A 24,763-nucleotide genomic window follows, 5' to 3' on the forward strand; every position below is an offset into this window, starting at 1 on the left:
ACACACACACACACACACACACACACACACCACTAAGCTTGTTTTTAATCCCTTAATTGGTCCCAAATGAATAGTTTATTCTGGCAGATGGGGCACTAGTCATGCAGAAGAGGCCCACATGACCTTGAACTCATAATGAGGCTGAATTGTGTGGTGACTGTTTTTGCCTCTCCCTTTGAGCCTCGCTAAGGCGTTGGTACTTCAACAGACTCATGTACTTCAACTATTGTCAAACACTATATTTTATTTGCCTTACCTATACCGGCAATGTCACAGCTACAGTAAGTTAAGAGGCCAACATCAAAAACAGTGCACAAGTCTCACGTTAGTAAATGTAGAGCGATTTTCATGAAACTCGGTGGAGGTGTGTAGCATGAGCCAAGTTAGAAGACATTCAATTTTGGTGCGGATCGGAATCACTGGGCGGATACACAAATTAAAAGAAAACAACATTTGCCATACTTGGACCAGCTCCTTCCCTAAACATGCATTTCCCCTTTACTACTCCTTTAAGGTACAACAAATGTCAATATTCTCTCGCATCAGATATATTTTTATCCGCCACTGTTTTTAAAAATGTTGCGACGATTTGGACACCACTACGTCATGTTTGATAGAAGCGCTGCAGGGCGCTTTAAAATTAACAGTTCTTTATAATGTCTATGGACACGGCCCCTTAGATATCAACTTTATTTATTTGTTGTTTAAGCAACCAATATTATCTTATGTTTCTATGCATGTAAAACAAAATAATATCTGAGGATTACACAAAAACTACTAGAACGATTTTCATGAAACTCAGTGGAGGGGAATGTAGCATAAGACAACTTAGAACCCCTCTCAGAGACATGGACACTGGGCTAGTGCCCCTCTACCCCTCCCAGAGACATGGACACTGGGCTAGTGCCCCTCTACCCCTCCCAGAGACATGGACACTGGGCTAGTGCCCCTCTACCCCTCCCAGAGACATGGACACTGGGCTAGTGCACCTCTACCCCCCCCAGAGACATGGACACTGGGCTAGAGCCCCTCTACCCCTCCCAGAGACATGGACACTGGGCTAGTGCCCCTCTACCCCTCCCAGAGACATGGACACTGGGCTAGTGCACCTCTACCCCCCCCAGAGACATGGACACTGGGCTAGTGCACCTCTACCCCTCCCAGAGGCATGGGCACTGGGCTAGTGCCCTTCTACCCCTCCCAGAGGCATGGACACTGGGCTAGTGCCCCTCTACCCCTCCCAGAGGCATGGACACTGAGCTAGTGCCCTACCCCTCCCAGAGGCGTGGACACTGGGCTAGTGCCCGTAACCCCCAGAGGAATGAACACTGGACTTAATTTCTGTATATAGTTTTGTAACTTATGTCTTCTGTTGTCTATAATAATAACACCCCTTCATGAAGTAATTTCCTGCTCCACACAATGCATATGAAACAACAGCAGGGGGAGTGCTCAACATTGGCTGGTTCAGGCAAAGTAAATAATAAGAATAAAAATGCTAATGCATACTTGCTCAATGCTAGTGCTGTGACATGATTTTTAAAGATATTTTAAAACAAAGGTTTAAATTATGGTCTGGGCAAATACATGTGCACACCGTCATGTATTTGTCACTCCTCGTTATCTTCCTCTTCTACCTCTTGCACACTTCCTCATAGTTTCTTTGTATTGTGGCAACCTAGGGGACAGGGCAGACCACAAATGCACAAGGGAACCAAGTTGCCAGAGGTCTCTTTAATAAACTTAACTTAGTGTTACAAACGAAAGATCTCAATCAAAATCCACACACGGCAGCATGCTTTCTGCCTCACCCCTCTTCTCCCGGGGTTCTTCTGGCCTGGGTTTTCCAGTTTTTGGAGCGGGGACGTGGTTGATTGTTCTGAGACAGGTGTGGATAAATCAGCCCAGGTACAATCATTCAGTTCTCTAACCCACAACCTGTGGGGTTCTGGGAACTGCAGTCCCACAGCTAGCGGACACTTTGTGGCACAAGCGGCCATTTTAGGCTGTGAGGCCCCCGGGATGCCACAGTCTCAAAATCCAATCCAAAATGTTTTGATGTAAAACAAAATGTGTGCTTATGTATAGTAGCTGGACTGAACCATGCATTTCAACCAATATCACATCCACCCTCAATCTTCAACTTTCAGCAACACACACCTAATAATCATTATCTTTGGGTGTTTGCATTACATTAGACATTTAACAGTTAGTGGACTACTATTCACCAGAACTCACAAGTGCATCTCCTTTCTAAACAAGTGACAGAGTATAATCTAGTGCTTATGGTAAAGTGCAAAAGTAAATAACTAAAAAACAAAAGGTGCTTAAGAGGGACAATCCTGGTAGTACTTCTTGCAGAGGTGAGTTTTGAGCCTATGGCGAAATATGAGCAATCCTGATGTCAGTGGGCAGTTCACTGTGTGGCCAGGACAGAAAAGAGCTGTGACCATGTGAACCCTCAAACCTTGCTCCATCTCCTAACTGTAGCAGTTAACGGTTTGTGTATGTGTACACCTAGACCCTCATATTTTGCATTTGTCTCCTTCCTCTTACTCCGCCCGGCCCCCAACCCACAGCACCGCAGCTATAATTTCCTCTGCTCTCTGTGTTGAAAGGGTCAGGGACATTGGTCGGATGCAAATGTATGTGTAAGAAAGATAAAATAATACTTTAGTAATGAATGCAGGTCAAAGTGCTTTACAACAGAGATGCACGGAGTGCTTCACATAAACGTAGACATTAAATAAACCAAAACAGGAAAATAAAATGGAAGATAGTACACAAATGTAACCTTACCCTAGGTTACTTCGCCATGCAAAGCGAGATGTCAACAAAAGCTAACCTTTATCTAGGTCACTTGGTTGTTTAAGTGACGGGTCAGTTACGTAAGACACACCTAATCCCACAGTACTTGGTTGTAAACGTACCAAACCATCTGACATTCAACCCACTAAACATCCTTTGTGCACCTATGTGTGTAAAACAGGAAAATAAAATGGAAGATAGTACACAAATGTAACCTTACCCTAGGTTACTTCGCCATGCAAAGCGAGATGTCAACAAAAGCTAACCTTTATCTAGGTCACTTGGTTGTTCAAGTGACGGGTCAGTTACGTAAGACACACCTAATCCCACAGTACTTGGTTGTAAACGTACCAAACCATCTGACATTCAACCCACTAAACATCCTTTGTGCGCCTATGTGTGTAACCAGTAACCAGCTGGGATCAACTGAGATGACCACTTACTGGCTTACGAAGTAAATAAAAACACTGAATGATTACTTACTATGATCTGCTTTAGCCCACTGCTGTGACGGAAGATGAAAAAGTTCCCGAGCGAAGCAACTTTTCCTAATACAGTGCTTATCTGATTTGTTTCTCATAAAACATATATTATTGTATTTGATATGCATATAAACATAAGATAATATTGGTTGCTTAAACGGCAAATAAATAAAGTTATCTAAGATATCTAAGTTGATATCTAAAGCTGATTTGACTCCTCATTCTACCAAAAAGCCAACATCCTCAAAAGAAAAACTAGAAATGTTGCTCAGCGAGCACAGACCTCCGCCTCTGAATGCATTTTGTGGCTGCGCGCACCAAATTTGAATGGGTTTATAATTGGCCCATGCTACACCCCTCCACTGAATTTCATGAAAAGCGGTCTGGTAGTTTTTGTGTAATCCTAGTCTAAAAAATGAATGGAGGTGAATGGCTGGCAGTGTTTGGGTGGCTGGTGGCCCATGATTCAGATCCGCTACAAAATGTAATGGGTTCCAAGCTGGACCGTGCTGCAGCCTTCCACTGAGTTTCATGAAAATCAGTCCAGTAGTTTTTACGTAATCCTGCTAACACACAAACACACAAGCCACCGAAAACATTACCTCTCGCCCTGCGCTGCCACTGGGGCGGAGGTAACTAGAGCTGTAATTACTTGGTTGCCCAAGGCTAGACGATCTAAAATAACCCAGACATTAATCTGTATTGATATGTGCCCTTCTGCTCTTCTCTGAATAGACTACAGAGAAAAGCACTGAGAGTCTGCGGAGGTCATACAGGTTAGCAGGAGGCCCCAGGGTGAAAATATCTTCCATAACAGTTTCAGAAGTTACAAGCATGCAAGAACAAGCAAGTACAAGCGTGTTCCTGCATTCAGTCGAGGGGCGTTCTGTATTTTTCATTACGTTATGTTTCCTAAGGCCTTTATTTTGCAAACATCTCTATTCTACCCGTTGCCATGGTGTAAGGCTGACAGACTGGAAAAGCTTGTTGAGTGGAGAGAAAGGCAGCAGAGATGAAATATCAGACCGTGGATCCCTAGGGGCGTTCCTACTGCAATCTTCTGATTTTAACCCTAGATTACATATAGGGAACGCAGCAACCGTGTGAACCGGCATACAAGGCAGGGTTTCAGCATCACAAGAAGGGGAAGGCTTTTTCACATGCTTTTCATCAAATCTGATTGAACCAGACAACTGCATATTCTGTTAGCCTAGCTGTGTGATCAGCCCGCATATATATGCAGCCACAGACTGTTTTGACAGCGTTCGCGCTGTTTCACTTTATGTAAAGCGAGGTGACCAGTAAATGATTCCTGATTAGTTCTAGTCAATAAATCAGTTCCCAACATATTTCTACGATTTTCACCTCATTGCAGAATTTACAGAGTTCGTTAAAGAATTCGGAAAGTAGCACATTTGAGAGGAAGCTGTAATTGCTTTCAGAAAATAGGCTCATAGGCAATTAAGGACATTGGTCACATCAAGTTGCGCATTCACCATTCCCAAGGGGGGAAAACCTGTATTACAGTATTCATGGTATACTGGTGACAGGTAGAGGACGTGTGTTTGGCAGCTACTGCAGTATGTGGCTACTTGCCATACAAACTGCCACAGCAGCACACCCCTTTCACCTTCTCCATGTTTAATTACGTTACAGACACAAAATAGCCGATATTGACAAAGTGTTTTTAGACATTTGTGCTAATTTATCAAAAATCTAAATGTAAAATATCATATTTACAGAAATGTGCACACCCTTTGATATGACACCCAAAAGTGAGCTGAGGTGCATTTTGTTTCCATTGATACTGCTTGAGATGTTTCTAAACTCCTCAAAAATAGTCCGGAAACGTTATTTCCAAAAACATTTTTTCACTTTGTCACTGCAGATTATGAGGGAAAAAATAATAATTTAATCAATTTTGTTATAAGGCTGAAACGTATCAAAATGTGGAAAAAGGGAAGGGGTGTGCAGACTTTCCGGCTTGACTGTACATTACAGACAGACAGACAGTGGCATTTGTCACCAGTGTTACCTGAGCTGTGTGGTGTCAGTTGGCAAGGTAAAGTATCTATTCATCTATTTACAAATTAGATGCCTGAATGTAAGAGTAGATAGGTTTACAACCTGCCAGTTCTGAAGATAAAAGCAACCATTTCACACATAGAAAAACTGCTTTAATTCTGTCAAGATGATAAACTTATGCCCTATGCTGCGAACCCTAATTGTGAGTGTGTTGATAAGAGTTAGAGATGAATAGGGCTTGGGGAAAATGTAGTCCCAGACACAACCATCTTGTTTCTACACAGGTGTATCTATTTGTCTGATTGAATCCTATGCAATCAGATGAATAGATACACCTGTGTAGAAACAAGATGGTCGTGTCTGGAACTACATTTTCCCAAGCCCTATAGGCTATGTTTTTATTGCAGGATTAGAACTTCCTGTTTGTTTTTCACTTAGGAATTAAGCTCCAATCCCCGATTTATAGATGAAGTTGCCACCCGGACAGATGTATGCCAAGGAGCCCTCGGTACGAATCACAAATGCACACGATGCACAAAAATGCACTATTTTCTTTGAATCTTCAATGAAATGGGCTACTCACTCCCACAGGCATAAGCACTGCATTCTTCGCTGATTGTGTCCCTGTGCGAGATGCTTTACATACTGCTCAGAAACTGTCATACTGGATTTAGCAGATTTGAATATGCCAACTGAAGCACATGCAATAGGCTTATGGCCGTGGGCTATCACACACGGTTGCTGCAGGCCAGTAAATATCTTGTGATATAGGCCTACTGAACCCTGTAACACCACGGCGGCATGTAGTGGTTTAGCCTGTCAGTCTGACCTGCATTCAGGGACCAATCGCAGATAATCTCATCTTCTGGGGCCTCGTAAGTACAAAAGCGTGCGTAACCCATATTTCACACGTGTAAATGTGAATTGACAGTGTGTTATTGTGATTCATCTGTGGTGGGCCAGCCTACTTCTGGGGGGTTGGGGAGGTTCTGTTAGGAGAGAGTGGCCTGAGGCCTGGATTACACTTCTGTGTTTTTGTGGCGTTTTTCCTGAAAAAGCCATGGCTAAAATGAAGCTTGCAAACCCCGAGGCGGATCGATATGACCGATGCTTTGGTGCTCGAAATCCCGAGCTAAGTTGTAGTGTAAAAGGTCCATAATAGATCCGGAATAACACGAGTCACACAAAAAACAACCACGTGGATAACGTAGGACGAACTTCAACTGCATTCAATGTTTACAGGTTACCTGTAGACCCTTCAAATCATAACCCAAACAAGAGTAGACATTTCAAATATTATCTTGTTCAAAGAAATGTAACTGGCAAACAGTTAAAAAGCCTTTATGTAGATATGCTGCTATATGCGTGGAGATGTCTGTTTTTGCAAAAGAACCGCTCAAATGTCAGTTTAATCAAGAATAAATGAAAAAGAGAAATCAGATCTGTAGTCATTGATCAAGGAATTGGTTTGTTCGTGTGAGAGTCAATGATCAAAAATCAAAATAGGAATTGGATATGGAGTGTGGATTACTGGAAAAAATGAAACTGAGGGAAGATCTGTGGTGAACTGAGAACGGACGGCCTATAGGCCTACAGAACGCTGCGCTCATTTTGTCCTCTTTTGAGTTGAAGTTGATTGCGCTCTAAAAATATGAAAGAATAAAAACAAAAATGTAGAAAATACGAAGTCGATGAGATGGTGGTTGGGAAGCAAAGGGAGCTGTTATTAATTCCAATATACCTGGCTGAGTTCATGGTCTACAACCATTCATCTCTTACAACATAAATAAATAAACAATAAGGTGAACAGTAGGAATAACAGGCTATACTAGAAATTGTGCACAGAGAGCACAGACCTCCGCCCCTGAAAGCATCTCGTGGCTCTGTGCACATCAACATCGTACCAGTGAAATGTGTGATAGAAACCATCAATCACTACTCCCTCGACGACCTTTTCCCATAACAAGTAAGCCCAGCATTTCCATCTGAATGTGACAAGAGCGAGGGAAATAAACATTTTTTTGGACAGGCTCCTGCTTGACGTCCTCTAGCATTTAGGATAATTAATATTTAACTGGCTTAATTTGCTAATGAGGTGATTAAGCTTTGAGCCATGGGAAGTTCTCTCTATTAATCTCCTGCTACCTACTGCCTCTTGATATCCACAGCAGATCTATTTATCTCCCATTCACTTCCAACTCTCCATCTTTCACTTCTAATCACTGACTCATCTTAATCTCTCAACACTTCTCCTCCCCCCCTCTCTCTCTCCTCCCTCCATCGGCAATCTTCCCCTTCCTCCCTATTTGCTTCCCTTTCTGTTAAACGGGCACCATGACAGTCAGCTGTCGTGGCACAGTGCTGTCTGTGCTTTAGACCGAGCTGTATTAGTCTCCTCCCCCCCCCCCCCCCCCATACAGCCTGCAGAAATCTGTCCACTCATATAACATCCTTTTACCAGGGCAATCATTGTTACGGGCCACAGCATCATATCCACAAAAGAGCTCAGGCAGAAGACCTCACCGTTGGGTGAACACTGCATACTGAAATCCTCTGAGGAGATAGACCTGGAGGTTGTCCACAGGGCAGGGAGTGTGTGTGTGTGCATGTGTGTGTGTGATGGGGCTGTTGTAGGCAGAGAAACAGGATCGAGGTCAATATTGTCATGCCGATGGAGTGTGTGCACATAATTATCATGGATTAAAGAACCGAACTCACTGGCTTTGTGGTTTTATGTAACACAAAAGCACCATCTGGCATGTGATGCGGAAGACGAGGCATCAGCTGCTGGAAAGAGCTAAACCACTATGTTTGTGTGTGTGTGTGTGTGTGTGTGTGTGTGTCTAAAATGTTATCTGCTTTGTGCTAATTTCAAATTAAATGCTGCCTACCTCTTTCGGAACAGGGGAAGACCAAGCACCCGGATCTGCTGTATTCCAACAATAACACACACACACACACACACACACACACACACACACACACACACACACACACACACACACACACACAGGTGAGTGGAGGATCTGAATTGAAATGTAGCTACAGCATGTTTTTGTATTGGTCTTTGTGGGGTGTGTGTGATCGAGAGCATCTCTCTGATGAGTGCACACACGCGTGTCTATGTGTTCTATGTGTGCGTGTGTGTGTGTGTTCTATGTGTGTGTGTGTGTGTGTGTGTGTTCTATGTGTGAGTGTGTGTGTGCTGGCTTGCTACTGGGACTCTGTAGGGGCTTAGCCCAGTCAGACAGACGAGGGGTCGCGGGGCAGGGATTAACAGAGCAAGGGATTGGAAGAGCGAAAGAGGGAGGGATTGAGGGGAGGAGGGGGCTGGACACACCATTACGCGTCAGAGTGGTCGCACAGGAGGAGAGAGAGCTCCTTCAACCCCCCCCCCCCCCCACACACACACACACACACACACACATTCGGAAGCTACTTCTTACATTGCTGTATGTCTGCGATGCGACTATTGTCTCTTCTCTCCTCCACCACGATCTAGTTCAATACTCCACCTCCACCACGTTTATGGTGTGCCAGTCTTACCCTGGTATTGGTGGTGGTGGTTTAAGAAGGAGTTATGATTGGTAGCTCCGACCCCCAGAGCAGCCTAGACTAGGTAAGTCTTGTCTTCATGCATTACGTGCGTTTCTATGCGATTCAATGCTTCACAGTGTATTTCTATGTACAATGCGCCAGAGAATGAGTTATCGTGCTTTGCTGTAGCAAAGTGACATATTTGCAAGTGTTTTTTTTTTCTGACGGATGCTTCAGTGGCAGTCCCATTTTGCTTTCTCTACTGTCTTATCTTCACTTGTTCTCCCTCATTCACTCTCTCTTTCTTCCATCTCTCTTTTCTCTCCATCTCTGCCCTTGTTTATTTCTCACCCTCTTACTGGTACAATCTCTCTCTCTCTTTTTCTCCCTTTATTCCTCTCCTTCTCTCATCTTGTCTCTTTTCACTCACTCTCCCGATGTATGGGATGGTGTGTGTGTTTGTGCGCGGGCACGCACACACACACTTCCACCATCCTATGTCTTCATCACTGAATCATGATCCTAGCTCCTCCCAAGTGCATGAATGAAATGCTAACCACACCAACTTCCTGCAACACATAGGGTTCTTCGGTTGTCGCTGTAGGAGAAAGCCCCCAGAAAGCCTTATAAGAACCCTTTGGATTCCTGGTAGAACCTTTTAATGATGAAATTGTGCTTGCCAATTTGAAAAATATTTTTACCTGGAACCAAAAAGGGTTGTGATGGTTTTCAACTGAAGAACCATTTTTTGTTCTACTGTAGCTTCCTGTGTGTGTGTGTGTGTGTGTGTGTGTTTCTAAAGTGTTGTACACGGCTGAGCTTTGCTTCTCAACATGAAGCAATTTGGAAGTCATTTTTTAGGAAGGGTCTTTGTTGAATTGCATGTCTGGATAGAATTGGGTCAATGGTGTCACATTAGACTTGTAGTTCCAATAAGAAGCCCTTCTAACTATGGCAGTAGGGGTGCTGTGTGACCCATGGATACAGTAGTTCCTTCAACTTGAATCTGATATGCTCTAATGAATCTGGTAATCTAACAGATATATTAACTCATTAGACACAGAGGAGGGAGCAGATCTACAAGTAGATTCCGATCGGGACATGGAGACAATAGATCACGTGTAGACATGTCAGAATCGATGTGTGGTCAGTGTATGTGTGTGTGTGGACTATGTGTGAGAAATGTTTAGCATGTCATGGAAGGAGTATACTGGCCCCGCCCTGTGTGTACTGTTTATCTGCCACACCCGAGAGGGAGGTGTGCATATAATGACTTGAGTGAGAGCGCCTGTGTTAAGCGGCCAACCTACTGAGTGGGACTATAAAAGGCAAGTTAGTTTGGTCAGAGCTGGTTGCTGGAAGTGCTGTTGCTGCTGGGCGATCGCAGAGACGCTGCGGGAAACCCCCCCAAGATAAGTGTGCCCATGCCACTCGTTAAGAGCCTCATGCTCATGTTTTATAGCCTGTTTGGTTGAGGTCACTGGAGAATTATAGAGACCCCTTTGTGAATTGTTTTAATATTAGTGATAGGGATAGGATAGGGACTGCACAGCTGTTAGGCAGGGATAGATAGGGAAGATTTTAGGTTCTAGATAAGTTAGGGAACAGATTAGCCCTCCGTCAGGGTAACAGGCCAGGGTAACAGGTCAGGGTAACAGGCCAGGGTAACAGGTCAGGGTAACAGGCCAGTCCTTACCCCCAGTTTCCTGAAGTAGGCCCGTAGAGAGGTTTTAGGTAGTCTAGGGTGTTGTACTTGTATCCGATTGCGATCTTCGTAATAAATATTTGCATTTTGATCACGTCTGCCTGGTCTTTGGTGATAGTGCCCACACTCTAATTATTTGGTAACCTTTAGTTACAAGCATATAGGTGCTAATACTGTACAAATGCACTGAATCATTGCTTGGACATTGTGCTTCTGCTGTCCATGACATAATCAGCACACCTGTGTGTGCCCTCTCGTTTGTTTGTTCTATTGTTAATTTGTTCGTTCCCATAGCAACATTATCAAATCAATCAATCAAAGCTTTATTTATATAGCGCATTTCATACCCAGAGGCAACACAATGCGCTTTACAGAGAACAAGGGAGGTGGGCATATGACCCACTCTCTACATATTCCAGAGGGAAGCAAAAAAACAGTAATCACCCGGGGGCCAGATAAGTGAGCTGTAAAAATTCTTCCCTGACCCCTCTCAACAAGGCGATCGAGCAAGCTCCTGGAGTATGTTTGTCTACCGGCTAAGAACATTTATAAAGCAATACATTACATTAAATTACATTTTCAGAGTAAGAGAGGCTAAAAACATCATAGGGGAGAAATGGCAAATACTGGTGTGTGTTTGCCTTGGCCCAGGCCTAAAGCCGGAAGTGGGCTGATGTATGTCTGTGTGTACATGTGTGTGTGTGTTAACTAAATGCTACGACATCCACAGCAGACACAGGGGTATCTATCGGACTCAGGGTGGTCTGCTGGTGACAGTGGGGCATCCACTGGACCTGGTTAGAAGGTAGGAGGGAGAGAGAGAGGCACTAGGGGAGTCAGAAAAACGGTTAGTAGCACGCTGAGCCATTGAAGCAACACAGATGTCAGAACAGAACAAGCCTGTTTCAGGGTAACCAGCTTCTGTACACTACTTGATATACATACAATGCATAGCAGGATATACACCAATGTATACAAAGGATTCACAGGAGGCTGCCTTTCTGTGTCTCAAGGTCCTGGCTAATGATTGTAGGCTAGGTCGAAAAGGTACGTCTTGAGATCTCGCTTGAAGACCTCCCTTGTTTTGTCTCTTCTTAGGCACTCCGGCAGGGTGTTCCAGAGGTTGGGGGCATAGAAACTAAAAGCTGCCTCTCCGTGTTTCTTGGTCCTGGCTTTTGGAACTGTTAAAAGTTCAGTACCTGAGGATCTGTGTGGTCTGTTGGGCATGTACCTAGCAAGCATGTCTGAAATGTATTCTGGTGCGTGACTGTGGAGAGATTTATAGACTAGTAATAGTATTTTAAAGTATTTTCTAGAGTTGACAGCAACTGCAGACTGATTTTGCCACCGTGCTCTATGAAGCACTGATAAATGATGGAGTTCTGGTATTGAAGATTCAATGGCTCGAGAGGAAGTAGTACGCCGAAAACAGAATTGTAGATCAGACTCAAGATTTATTAGTACAACAGCAGACAGGAAACCGGGGTCAGTCACAGACATACACCAGATCCAGTGTAGTCTGATCGGACCACCTAGCATTGAGTTTGTGCCATATTTTATAGTCATGGTGTGGCCGGATTCTATACATAGTTTAGTCTTATGCCCTTTTACATTGTGCATCAGTGCCTAGTTGGCTTTTACTGTTTGCACCTGGTCTTCTCTCTCTTCCTAGAGTCTGACCAAATGTGTCCTGGCACTGGGAATAACTCAGGAACAGGAAAAACTTGACTAGAGTCAGCAAAAAACCTCTTATCAAGCACATCCGTAGGTCCTTCCTACCAGCTGCCATCAGACTGTTCAGTGCATCCCCAGCCTGGCGGGATGCCATCTTGGAATGGGTTTAATTTGACTGGTACAGCTGCGATTTTAGATTTTTTAGATTTGCGCGTGCCCGACCCTACCTGCAGGTGGATCACGGACTTCCTGTCTGACAGGAAGCAGCATGTGAAACTGGGCAAGCATGTCTCTGACTCCAGGACCATCAGCTCAGGCTCCCCCCAAGGCTGTGCTCTTTCCCCTCTACTCTTCTCCCTGAACAAGAACAGCTGCACCTCCAGCCACCAGTCTGTTAAGCTCCTGAAGTTAGCAGACGACACCACCCTCATCAGTCTCATCTCCGAGGGTGACGAGTCCGCCTACAGGTTCGAGATCGACCAGCCGCTGTCCCCGTGCGGCCAAAACAATCTGGAGCTCAACGCTCTCAAGACAGTGGAGATGATTGTAGACTTCAGAAAGAATCCAGCCCCCCTCCCCCCCTTCACACTGAATGACACCCCAGTGTCCACTGTCGACTCCTAAAAAAAAAAAAACTTACAACTAGAGATGTGTAGTATATTTTTATACTGTATTACATCAATACATCTGTATTACTCTCATGTAGTAATCATTTTAAGAATAAGGAACAAACCAAACTAGGAACTGTTAACTTGAGTAGTTTAACATGTGAGCAAAACAGATCAATAAAGATAGTAGATGGTTGTCTTGGAAGTCAGTTAGGATGACACAGGAAGAACCAAAAAATAGCCCCATGTCCGAGGAGATAAGTTCGCCACCTCGTAAGAGGAAGTTTAGTATTGCCGAAGATTTGACCCATGTAAAGGCTTGCTCAATAAATTGTTGATTTGACCGTTTTTTCTCTCCTGGAGTTCTTTTTTCATTCGAAGTCTATGCTCTGAAATACACGACAGATGGTTGAGTAGTAGTCCTCATAACACCGCTCACCTACCACAATCTGCACACACACTGTAAATACAGTCACCACACCCCATTCTGTATAATAGTACTCAAACTGTAATTGTGCCTCCCCCTTTATTTGTATTTTATTTTTAACTGTACTGTAAATCGTCAATTGTACATTCCACTGCCACACTACTGTTTGAGACATCCACAGCAGAAATAAAAGAGGGGAGAGATGGAGCAGGCCGTAAGCCTTAGAAACCGGGCAACAAAGGTGGAGAATAGATATTTTATTAACAAAATGTATTAATTTAACATTGTTTAGAAGATATCCAGTTTCAAAAATGTCAAAAAAGAAAAATATTTACGCATAATATATTGCACAATTATGATAGTTAGAAAAATAATTTAAAAAAAAGATGGTGAAGTAAGCAGTGCAGGTTTGAGTTGCTCACTCACAAAAGATTTATGAACAAGACATGATCCCAACTGAATGTATCTTGGTCAAAAGAAGACAACATTTAAATGAAACAAAAAAGAGTGGATTTGAAATTACCAACTGCTGCTAGAGTGTAGTTCTAAACATTTCACTGGGGAGCAAGATTTCCTCACTCTTCTTCTCTCCCACGGCCCTGTCCGAATGTCCATACTAAGTATGTAGTACGCCAGATGTAGTATACAACATCAAAATTGCCCCTACTACATCTGGCGCCTACTATATAGTAGGTAGGCTATTATATATTCCTGAAATTATCCCCAAAATGTAGTATGCATCGAGAGGATACTATTCCAAAAACAAAATGGTGATTTGAGTGAAACGTGGCACATCACCATCAGTGTTGGCCTCGTTACTCAAAAAATGTAATATATTACTTATTACTCATTACCCTTTTTAAAAGTAATATCGTTACTTTACTTATTACTCCCAGCCAAAAGTAACTAGTTACTTATGTAATATATTACTTTCCATATTGACTACCTTTTGCAGCGTGCTCATCACGGTCCGGTTCTCTTTCCACCAACTTCATGTTGCTGTGTTGGCGTAGCAAATGTTTCAGGAGATTTGAGGTGGTGTTTCTGGCACAAGAAAGAGTCTTAGTAGAACTTACACACAGTTTACACTTGACAACATTCTTGTTGTCTTTCAGTTCCAGGAAATCGAAATAGTGTGCGTATTTCCAGCCATGGAATGTTAACGTCGTCATGTTCAAATAGCTACGCTCGCTCGCTGCTTGCCTGGTTATAATGTGACGGGACGTGATATGAGCGGAACGTTCTTCAATCTGAAATCAAAACTTTATTTCACCCTTTGTAAAACGAAAATAAATAAACAGAGCAGGCCTATGACAAAAGTAATGCAGTAGCGAGCTTTCTGGGGGCAAGTAACTGTAATATTATTACTGAAATGTGATTAGTAACTCGCTACACCCCTCGTTACTGGAAAAAGTAATATTATTACTGTAGCGCGTTACTAGTAACGCGTTACTGCCCAACACTGATCACCATGCAGTTTCCGGTCAATAATTTGTCAACAAAATAAGTGGAAGTTCAGGCGACAGTAATCCACCAACCTAGCTTAAATGTTTGTGGACATTGTACCTAAATCTGTTGGTGTTTTTATTTTATTTTATTTTATAGAAGATGCCTTAGTTATAAATACAGGACGATTTGTGTTTATCTGTGTCATATTTATTCAGTTTGAGTAATTTACGATCGAGCTAGCTAACTACCATTAGCTCAATTGGCCCAGTTGCTGGTTAGCGATGAGAGGGGGAGTCCCAGCCCAGTTGATAACCCTCCGTTGCGGGATGGGGGGATGCAGCAGTTGGCTGGGATTCTGTCTCTCATAGCTAACCAGCAACTGGTCAGTGGACAGTACCAGGCAGCCTACGCTATGTCTGAACACAATCCAACAGCTAATTCCCCCAACATTAGCTAAGATAGAGTAAGCTAGCTAAGATAGCTACCACCTAGCAAGCAGTTGCAAGGTCAAACAAATACAGGTTGTAAAATAATGTCTGGGCCAATATTTCTAGCTAGTTATGTATAGCTTATTATATGTTATTTTAACAGTTGGCCAAAAAACAAAAAAGGTCTAAAGTTCCAGTCCTGAGTAGCTACAAACATGCTGTAGTATCTATACAAAGTACCACTTGCTCAGCTCATGAACTACACTGTAGCCATTGTCTCTTGACATGTAATCACAGGCAGTACAGATCGGTAGGATGAACTCTTTCTCGACAGTCAGCAGATGGGGCTTGACTTCGAGGAACCGCCTCCACAGGAAGTATTTCAAATACATCTCATCATTCTTGTCCAAATCGAGGAGGAAGTCAGCGAGAGCCTTTGGATTAAGGAAGTCATTGATATGAATGAATGAATCTCCAGGAAAGAACTCCTCATAGTTCTGTCTGGATGTGCCAAATACCACCGGCACTGTACCTGCTGCAAGTGGTCCATTCATCTTTTCCGTGATGTAGTCTCGGTGCTCTGAATTCTCAAATGAAAGATAAAACTTACAACTAGAGATGGTTGAGTAGTAGTCCTCATGTTTCAAACGGTTCCCTGTGAATCCACCAAAGACATCCACCTTTATATGTTTAACCAGCTCTTGATAATACTGTTTTCTGCCATATGCTCCCGTGTTACTCACAATCCAACAGACCAATTTATCTTTCTTGGGCAGCACAAACCCACTATATGGTTTAGATTTCAGAGCTAGCAAGTTATATCTCACTGTGATGTCGGCGTCTCGTCTGTAGCTCAACGTCAGATTGAAAAGGTTGTCCAGGGCTGGTAATCTTTGAGTATGTGTAGGGGATTCCAGGTGAAACCAGATCCATTTCTGGAAAGGTGGGCGTGGAGCCTGGGGCATGTTAGATAGATCTCTGTTGATCTCTTTGTGGTAGAAAATGACTGCATCTGCTTTGTTGTACAGTGATCTGTCATCTGTTAAAACACAACTATCAATGTTGAAGTACGTAACACAGTCCTTAAAGTCGAACCTCACCCCTCCCTTCTTGTAAATCCCCTCTGGCCAGAACCATAGCAACACAAGGGGCTTTTCCTTCTCTTCTGTGGGTAGGATATGCTGCTCCCAAGGATGATTGCTGGATGGACATGGAGTCGGTGTAGATTTGATATACGATTTGAAGTAAAATACCACTGAGCCAATCGAGAGTCCAATCAAAAAGATTAGGATATGACATCTGTTGGAGGTCGTTGTTGACATTTTTCACTCTGTAGACATAAATAAAACAAGTTAAAATTAACAAGTGTTGCAATCTCTGGATTATGAAACTGACAAGACACCAGAATTTGATACAACTCCCCCCCCCCCCAACCTCCACAAAAATACATTCACACACACACATATACAGTACAATTCGCCTTATTCCCCTGGGAGCCTGGAGGTGAATGAGCCATAGTTGCATTCAATCCCATGTATTTCCAAACGCGAAAACAACGGCAGTGAAAAACAATCAGAGTCTGGTAATGATGGGTTTGTAACCCTGATAGTGTATTCAGCCTGTTATTTTGACTATTTTGGTTCTTGAAGTGGTGTTTTTACAGCAAACTTTTAACATTGAAGTCAACGGGCACTTCCGCATCCGCACCCCTAATTACGTCAGACTGATCAATATGGCAGCTGAGGTGAATAAGGCGAATTGGCAACATTTTCAGTTGTTTTTTTCAACACTTGGCTGGCTCAGGTCTATACAGATATATGTAAACAATTGTTTTGATTTCTGATAGGGTCAAAATGCTTAGGATGTTAAGGGTCCAAGCAGCCTTCCAAGCTTTTATATATATATATATATATGATTTAGTTATTTTTTTTTACCTACCAGTTACAAGCTAATAGCAGAGAAAGCAAACACGGTGGCTAGGTATATAATAGGATAGTGTAACTGAACTGAATTGGATAAACTCACTCCTCAGACTTTGCATATTGTTGAACGGATGGCCATTCCCAGTTCTCCTAAATACCATGTTTGGACTCTAGTCGCGCTTTCTCTCCCTTGTAGCTAAACCTCAGGAGGAACCTCATCTTGTTTAAGGTGGATGGGACCCCGAGGTGTACGGCCGCCAGGCCTTTCTCCTAACCCTCCCACGGAGGGTGGAATAGAGTTATCAGGAACCGCAAGGATTCATCTTTGTAAAAGTTGCGTTAAAGCCAGATTACTGATAACCACTGTATCTAGGAATGATCACCATAGAAATGGTAACCCAGCAACTTGGAAATGTTGTGCTATGGTATCAGACAATCGTATGAGAACTTGTGATCCAACTAGGTCACCACCGGTGACGTGGGCAGGAGCTAGAGCACATAGAATAGAAAGGGGAACATATCCCTATCATCACCATCTGCCCTATTATGGATAGAAAGCTACCTATCCAATAGAACACAAAGAGTCTTCTATAATGGTAGTTTTTCTCATGCAAAACATGTTATGGGCCCTTTACTGTTTTCTGTTTTCACCAATGATCTACCACTTGTTTTCTGTTTTCACCAATGATCTACCACTTGTTTTGGATAAAGCCTCTGTGTCCATGTTGACACAACAGTTTATGTGCACCAACAAACTAGTCCTAAATACATCAAAGACTAAGAGCATTGTATTTGGAAAAAATCACTCTTTGAAAATGAGACCTGAATTGAACCTGACGCTGGGCAATGCAGCTATTGAGCAGGTGGAGGAAACCAAGCTTCTTGGTGTTATACTAGACAGCAAACTCTCCTGGACCAGACATATAGACTATCAGGTTGGAAAAATGGGTAGGAACATATGTTATTAAAAGATGCTCTTCTTTTTTAACACCACTCTTATTGAAACAAGTTCTGCAGACTCTGGTGTTATCACATCTAGATTACTGCTCAATGATATGGTCAATTGCAACTAAAAAGGATCTTGGAAAACTCCAGATAGCTCAGAACAAAGCTGCTCAGAAGAAAGTGTAATACAAAAAACATTTCTCTTGATGTGAAGATTAAACTGGTAAATATTCATGAGGATATCCTTAAAGGAAAAAAGAGTACCAATTGTAATTTTAAGAAAATGTCATATAAAGATAAGCATTATCAATATGCTTGTTTCACAGGTACAACAATTTGAAAAATAGCAGTTTTTAATCAAGTCTCACCATTTCTCTGTTAATGTAGTGATAGTATGTTATAGTAGAAGAATATAAAAAAATCTGAAAATCGAAGTTGGGAAGAAAAGACACCATTTTGACTGTAGTGTCTCCCCTTAATGGTAAACTGCATACATTTCAATTCACAGCTATTTCAGTGGCATGACTAGCTTCCGTCCTACCAGTCCTGAACAGAAACAAGCCAGCCACGCACATAAGCCAGATGGACCTGGCCTGGTTATTTTTAGAGATCTATATTTTTCTTGGTTACCCACATTTTGGTTCATTTTGCCAACCTATCGTGGGTGTGTTCGTTTTTCTCACGAGGATAAGGACCATTTCCAGTGATGTCTTGGTACCCTCTGGCAAGTTAATTTAGCGCACCACATCTATCAAGGTGGCCAAAATGCTACACAAGAGACTGGGAATATCCGGGTCATCCCTCCCATCCTGCCCATTCTGGAGGAACCCTCTTTTTCCAGCGCGGGGCGACACATTAGATAATAAACAGTTGCAAGATCAGGGTGTACACCAAGAAGCACAGATTGTGGATGATGGGGCCATAATCTCATCTGAAGAACTGAGGTCAAAATTCAAAATAGAAGCCTCCTAATTTTTTCTATATATGCAACTAAGATCTATTGTGAAAAAGCTGAGATGTAGCGGCACCCTGGTGGGTAGCCACAGTGAGCTAGATGTCCATCTTAAAAGGATTACAGATGAGACAGGACTGGTTTCTAACATATATTTGCGTCTTCTCCTCTCCATCCCCAATACTAATTTCCAGACACAGATGAAGTGGGAGCAAGACCTCAATATCTCCCTCTCCCCTGATGAATGGGACAATATCTGGAAATATTCACTAACTAAATCAAAAAGTGTAAGGCTTAGGGTTATCCAGTTCAAGATCCTGCATAGAGCTTACATGACTCCCTCCAGACTGAAAAACATGGATCCATCTCTGCCTGGCCTCTGCTGGCATGGCTGTGGGAAGAATGACACCCTGGTGCTCTCTCTATGGTCCTGCCCAACTGTGAAACCCCTGGTGCTCTCTCTATGGTCCTGCCCAACTGTGAAACCCCTGGTGCTCTCTCTATGGTCCTGCCCAACTGTGAAACCCCTGGTGCACTCTCTATGGTACTGCCCAACTGTAAAACCCCTGGTGCTCTCTCTATGGTCCTGCCCAACGGTGAAACCCCTGGTGCTCTCTCTATGGTCCTGCCCAACTGTGAAACCCCTGGTGCTCTCTCTATGGTCCTGCCCAACTGAAAAAACCCCTTTGGGAGATGGTTGGGGAGGCACTCTATCAGATATTACAATGGAACCAGCGGCATGTCTGCTAGGCAAATATGCGGATGGCCTGCATAATGCAGTTGCCCAGAAAATGATATGCAACCACAGTTCGGCTTATCTTGATGAACTGGAAGGGTAGGAAACACAACTGCTTTTGTTTAAATACCTGGCTGAGTGAATTTTTAAATGTTGTCAGTATGGAGGGAGGTACCTCATATTTATCTTATGCTGACAGAGGGGAGCAGGGAATATGGTCCAAGGTCAGGTCATTTCTTAATACACTCCCCAAGGAAGTTCTTTATGATTGAAGCTTGTATTGTATGTATGTCCGTTTTGTATTAATGTATATGTGTACATATGTGTCTGTGCATATGTGTTGCATGTATACATGTATATGGGCCCTATATGTTGTGTACGCTTGTTTGTATACGTTGATTGTTATGTCTGAGCTACACTCCCCGTTCCCCTCCCTAATCCTGCCTTTGTTGTTGTGGTTGTTTTGTTTTGTCTTGTCTTTGTGTTGCGTGTAAAATGTTTTCTGACTGTAATACATGTTGTAATTGTATGTGGTTAATGTTATGTGTTCAAAAAATACAATAAAATATCAATAAAAAAAAATTAAACAAAAGTTTAGCGCACCACCATGAACAAAAAGGGCAACCGCGGCCAAAATTAATGTAGGTCACGTAAGAAAAAAACTATACTAATCTGTCATCACTTAGTCTACCAGTAGGCTATGCTAGATTTTATTTTATTTCTATGATTGACTATTAATGAATATGTTTATCACATGTCTAACATGTAAAAAGTTCTTAAAGCAAAAAATAAATACAAAAATAAAATAAAAATTCCTGCCTGCGCGAGGCCCGGTGCGACTGCCCCATTTGCCCCCCTAGCGGCGGCCATGCTCGGAGCTGAGCTGGGGTTGCTAGCGGGGGCCGGGCCCGGTGGGGAGCTAGCTGGCTCGGCTGTAACAGGGCTGGGGGATGTCTGTCCGCTGCCTGCCTGAATTCGGAGCTGACCGGGGGTATGCTAGCGGTGGCCGGACCGGGTGGGGAGCTTAGGCCTACTGCCGATGCATTAGCACTAGTCTATCTTTGCTGTCTACTGGAACAATGATGTTATTTTTGGTAGCTTTTCCCTCTCCTGTTCGGCTCTCGCTCTTTTTTTTTTCTGAGCACCGCTTGAGTAATTGCGCTTCATTTTTAGTTTTTACTGGCAACACAATTTATGTAGACTACTGAACTTCAATGAGCATTTATGATCAGCCGGCTAGCCCTATCACAGGTGAGCAAATAATTATTAGAATGTTACATTTGATGGGGTGCCTTGCAACATATAAGGCATCTTTGAAAAACCCCCGCCATTGTCGCCTTTGACATGCACAGTCAAGGCAAGTCAAGGCGCCAATGACGCGTTCTTGTAGTCCACGAACAGATGTGAAATGCAAACGCGTGTTCATGGCTATCCCCGCTCTGAGTTAGCAATGAAAATCGGCTTGCTTATTAATCTACTTTCATCAAATATATCCGTTGGAAAACATATTTTTTTATCCAGGCATCTTAGTTTTAACAGTATAATTGTGACTGAACATGTTGTGTTTGCTAGTTGGTAGTATTCATTCTGTTCATAACGCGATGTGCAGCCAGGCGAAATAGCTCCAGGGGACCTGGTCCCAGGCGAGTTGAACAGCTGTCCACCCAGAGACGGGATCTCTCGTTGCGGCATGAAGTTCGCGGCTAACCTGCCGAGCTCTGGTGTGTGTGGAGATGTATTACCAGTAGGCTAATTATAGTGGAATTGCTGAATGACAGTTTATCATTTAATCTTCATGCCTACACCTCAACTCATTTCCATGTATGTGAATAAAGTTAATCAGTTATTTACAAAATATCACGTCTCTGTCCATTTCTGGAAAAGGCAAATAATTTCTGTCAAATGATCACTCAAGTTTTATCACCAACCCCACAACTATTTTGAGTGAGTATTGTGAAGTGCTATATATATAAAATGCATTATTATTATGCAAAGGATGTTGTGCTGTTGTCATTTTCATTAACACATTTGATTAATCAGTCAATAGTATTAAGCCCTTTTTGCTCGTTTTCTGTTTGCAGTGTTAAGTGAAACCTTATGCAGCCTCAAAATGTAATGGTTACAGCAGTCAAACTGTGAATGTCTTCATGTAGTTGTTTGTTCCAAGGTCCATCTCCCATAGTTTCACAAAATTCGCTTGGAAGCACTGCAATATGTACCTGTTTAGCAGATGTAATGTAATAGTTATACACATAGCCTACTGTAATTTACGTCCGAGTCCTCAGCCAGAGGCCTTCAGGCATACACACACACACACACATGGACTGAACTCACGGACTCAGAAACACACACACACAAACCACATCACACGCACCCACCCCCTCCCCCGCCCTCCAGGCATTGGGGGGAATGTGGACGAGAGTGTTTTGTGTCACATTCTATTATTATTAGCGGGGAGCGGAGAGAGCCATGAACGCGCGTTTGCATTTCACATCTGTTCGTGGACTACAAGAACGCGTCATTGATACCTTTGACTGTGCATGTCAAAGGCACCAATGGCGCGTTTTTTTCAAAGATGGCGCGGTCCTATAGGGCTTCACTTTAGATTTTGAATCCTGGGGGTTTGCTGTAATCAGAGCGATTCCTTGCTAACATTAGTAGGAGTTGGACACTGCATGACCAGAGAAACGTAACGACAAACGAAGAGGGAAGTGAGATACTCCAAGACAGAAGTAACGTCAGCCTATACATGCCGTGCTCTAAAATAACAAAAATAGATGTTGTTGAAAATAGGGTGTTCCATCAAGAATGGGCCGAGTTGTATATATTCATTCTCACCGCGGGTAGCTCTAAACCTGTTTGTCTCATATATTTCAAAAGCTACCTTGTTTTTAAATGTAGTAGCCTACTGTTTATTTATAATCCCTCCTAAATGTGAAATCCCTCCTAAATGATGTCCAAAAGTTGGGGACCGTACAACTGAAGTGAACATTTTGAACTGAAGTGAATATTTTAACTTCCATGCGTATTTCACAGTTGCTGCTATACAATAATTTGATAGGAATATGCAAGGAAATAAATATGTGTTGAGGGCATAAAAAACGCACGCATCACCACCGGACAATGGCTTGAGGCCACTTTGTCAAAATGGACCTCTTAGAAGGGGGCCCGCCCTCTGCGTCTTTTTCCCCGTTACGACTTTGGATATCTAAGAGGCTACACACTGTAAATAAATAAACTCTAGTGGGGCCTCCTAAGCTCCGGGGCTCCCCCACACCGCGGGGGGTGCAGTAGCCTCCGGTACGCCAGTGAACAACACAACATAATAAACAACACACTACTTTTTGTTATCAGCCTCAAACTGGTCTATGCTGTTTTTTTGACTGTCAAAAAACAAGTAAGACCAGCTTTAAAATGTAGCTGGTCGAACTGGTTTTAGCTGGTGTACTGTACCAGCTTGGTTGAAGCTGGGCTGAGCCAATCTGGTCAAGCTGGCCTGGATTCGGCTGAGCTGGTGTACCATCTTGGTCGAGCTGGACTGGACACCAGCTTGGTCAAGCTGGACTGGACACCAGCTTGGTTGAACTGGGTTGGGTACCAGCTTGGTTGAACTGGGTTGGGTACCAGCTTGGTTTTGCTGGGATGGTGGTGTGCCAGCTTGGTCAATGAATTACGTGCCTGTAATTCAATTAGCTTGCTGAATATGAGTGACGATGCTCAACTTGGTAAATTCAATAGATTTCTAAATTGAAGAATAGAGATTATTTGACGGCGCTCCTGCCGTCCCAGCCGTCTCACGTTCGCCCTCTCCTCCCCTAGGCTATGGGGTTATTTTTGTGCCAAAATTCTGCGCACTCACAAATATGTTTTGCACACGCGTAAACTTAATTTCGAAGAGAAATGTATCGTTGCGCAAATTATTATTAACTTTGAGGAAAGGAAAATCTATTTTGTACTCAATAAAAGTGTATTTGCACGGATGGTAAAGTCCATATATGCACGCATGATGCCTGATCTGCTCGCTCCACTTCCTTGCTCTGTGCGTGGCGCATGGTGTGTGTGCTCAAACCTCTGCCTGCTTGCTCAAAGCTTTGCCATTATTTTTGTGCCAATATTCTGTGCGCAGGAGGGGATATCTGAGCGCACAAAGAGATGTTTTGCACACGCATAAACTTAATGTCGAAGAGAAATGTGTCGTCTCGCAAATTATTATTAATTTTGAGGAAAGGAAAATCTATTTTGTACTCATTAAAGTGTATTTGCATGAGCCCCATTTCTAGATACTTTGTAGGCCTCACACCACACCGCACACCACTTTATTATATCACCGCGCCACTAATAGTTGTTCATTTCAATTCGGTGTCAGATATAAAATCCATACAGTCCCAAGTTAATCATTAAAGTGTGTTTAAGGCGAAATAATAAATAAGCTAATAATAGTTGTTCATTTCGATTCGTTGTTAGTTTATAAAATCTAGTGCCTTGAGATTTTGTCTTAGGCTACTCTTTGGTGTAGGAAGCCCATTATAATTGCAATATAATTGTATTATACCCTAATACCGTCGGCACAACACATTTGAACATCTGCAGGATAATCAACATATCTTTCACTTTTTTGTTCTGGAAGCTCAGGTGTCATTAACTTGCATGGTAAAAACTTGGGACTGTTGGTCATCGCTTTTCTGACAACGAATTGAAATGAACAATTCTAGGTTACTTTCTCTAAACACATAATCAGTCCATTACAGGCATGATGCTGTAAACGCGCTAAAACGGTCTTATATAATAGGTCGCACAATTCTGGATGAAATTAATGGATTTTAGCGCCACATTATTTGAAGCATAATGTAAAAACAGTGTTGCAGTGCCTCGAATACCTTGTTTTAAGTGGCATCGGTTATCACAAATCGCTTAAATCGCTTATAATATTATAATATTAGGCTTAAACAACATAATCAATTAAGATTTTTGTCATAATCGTGCTGCTTAAACTGGTATATGCTATTTTTTCTGCAGGACTGTCATGTAGGCTAATCTCAAACCGTCCCAAAATAATTCTGGACAT

General features: G+C 42.8%; 1 protein-coding gene across 1 annotated transcript; it reads right to left on the minus strand.

The window, feature by feature from the left end:
• Positions 1 to 15,370: 15,370 nt before the first annotated feature.
• On the minus strand, positions 15,371 to 23,221 carry LOC311312626 (4-galactosyl-N-acetylglucosaminide 3-alpha-L-fucosyltransferase 9-like; the record flags this gene model as incomplete). The annotated part of the gene is made up of 2 exons (XM_084442589.1): positions 15,371 to 16,308; positions 23,152 to 23,221. 2 exons carry the CDS (start codon positions 23,219 to 23,221, stop codon positions 15,371 to 15,373), a joined length of 1,008 nt encoding a protein of 335 aa, XP_084298715.1.
• Between the last annotated feature and the right edge of the window lie 1,542 nt (positions 23,222 to 24,763).

The sequence above is a fragment of the Borostomias antarcticus genome (assembly GCF_949987555.1).
Source record: "Borostomias antarcticus genome assembly, chromosome: 8".
NCBI lineage: Eukaryota > Metazoa > Chordata > Actinopteri > Stomiiformes > Stomiidae > Borostomias > Borostomias antarcticus.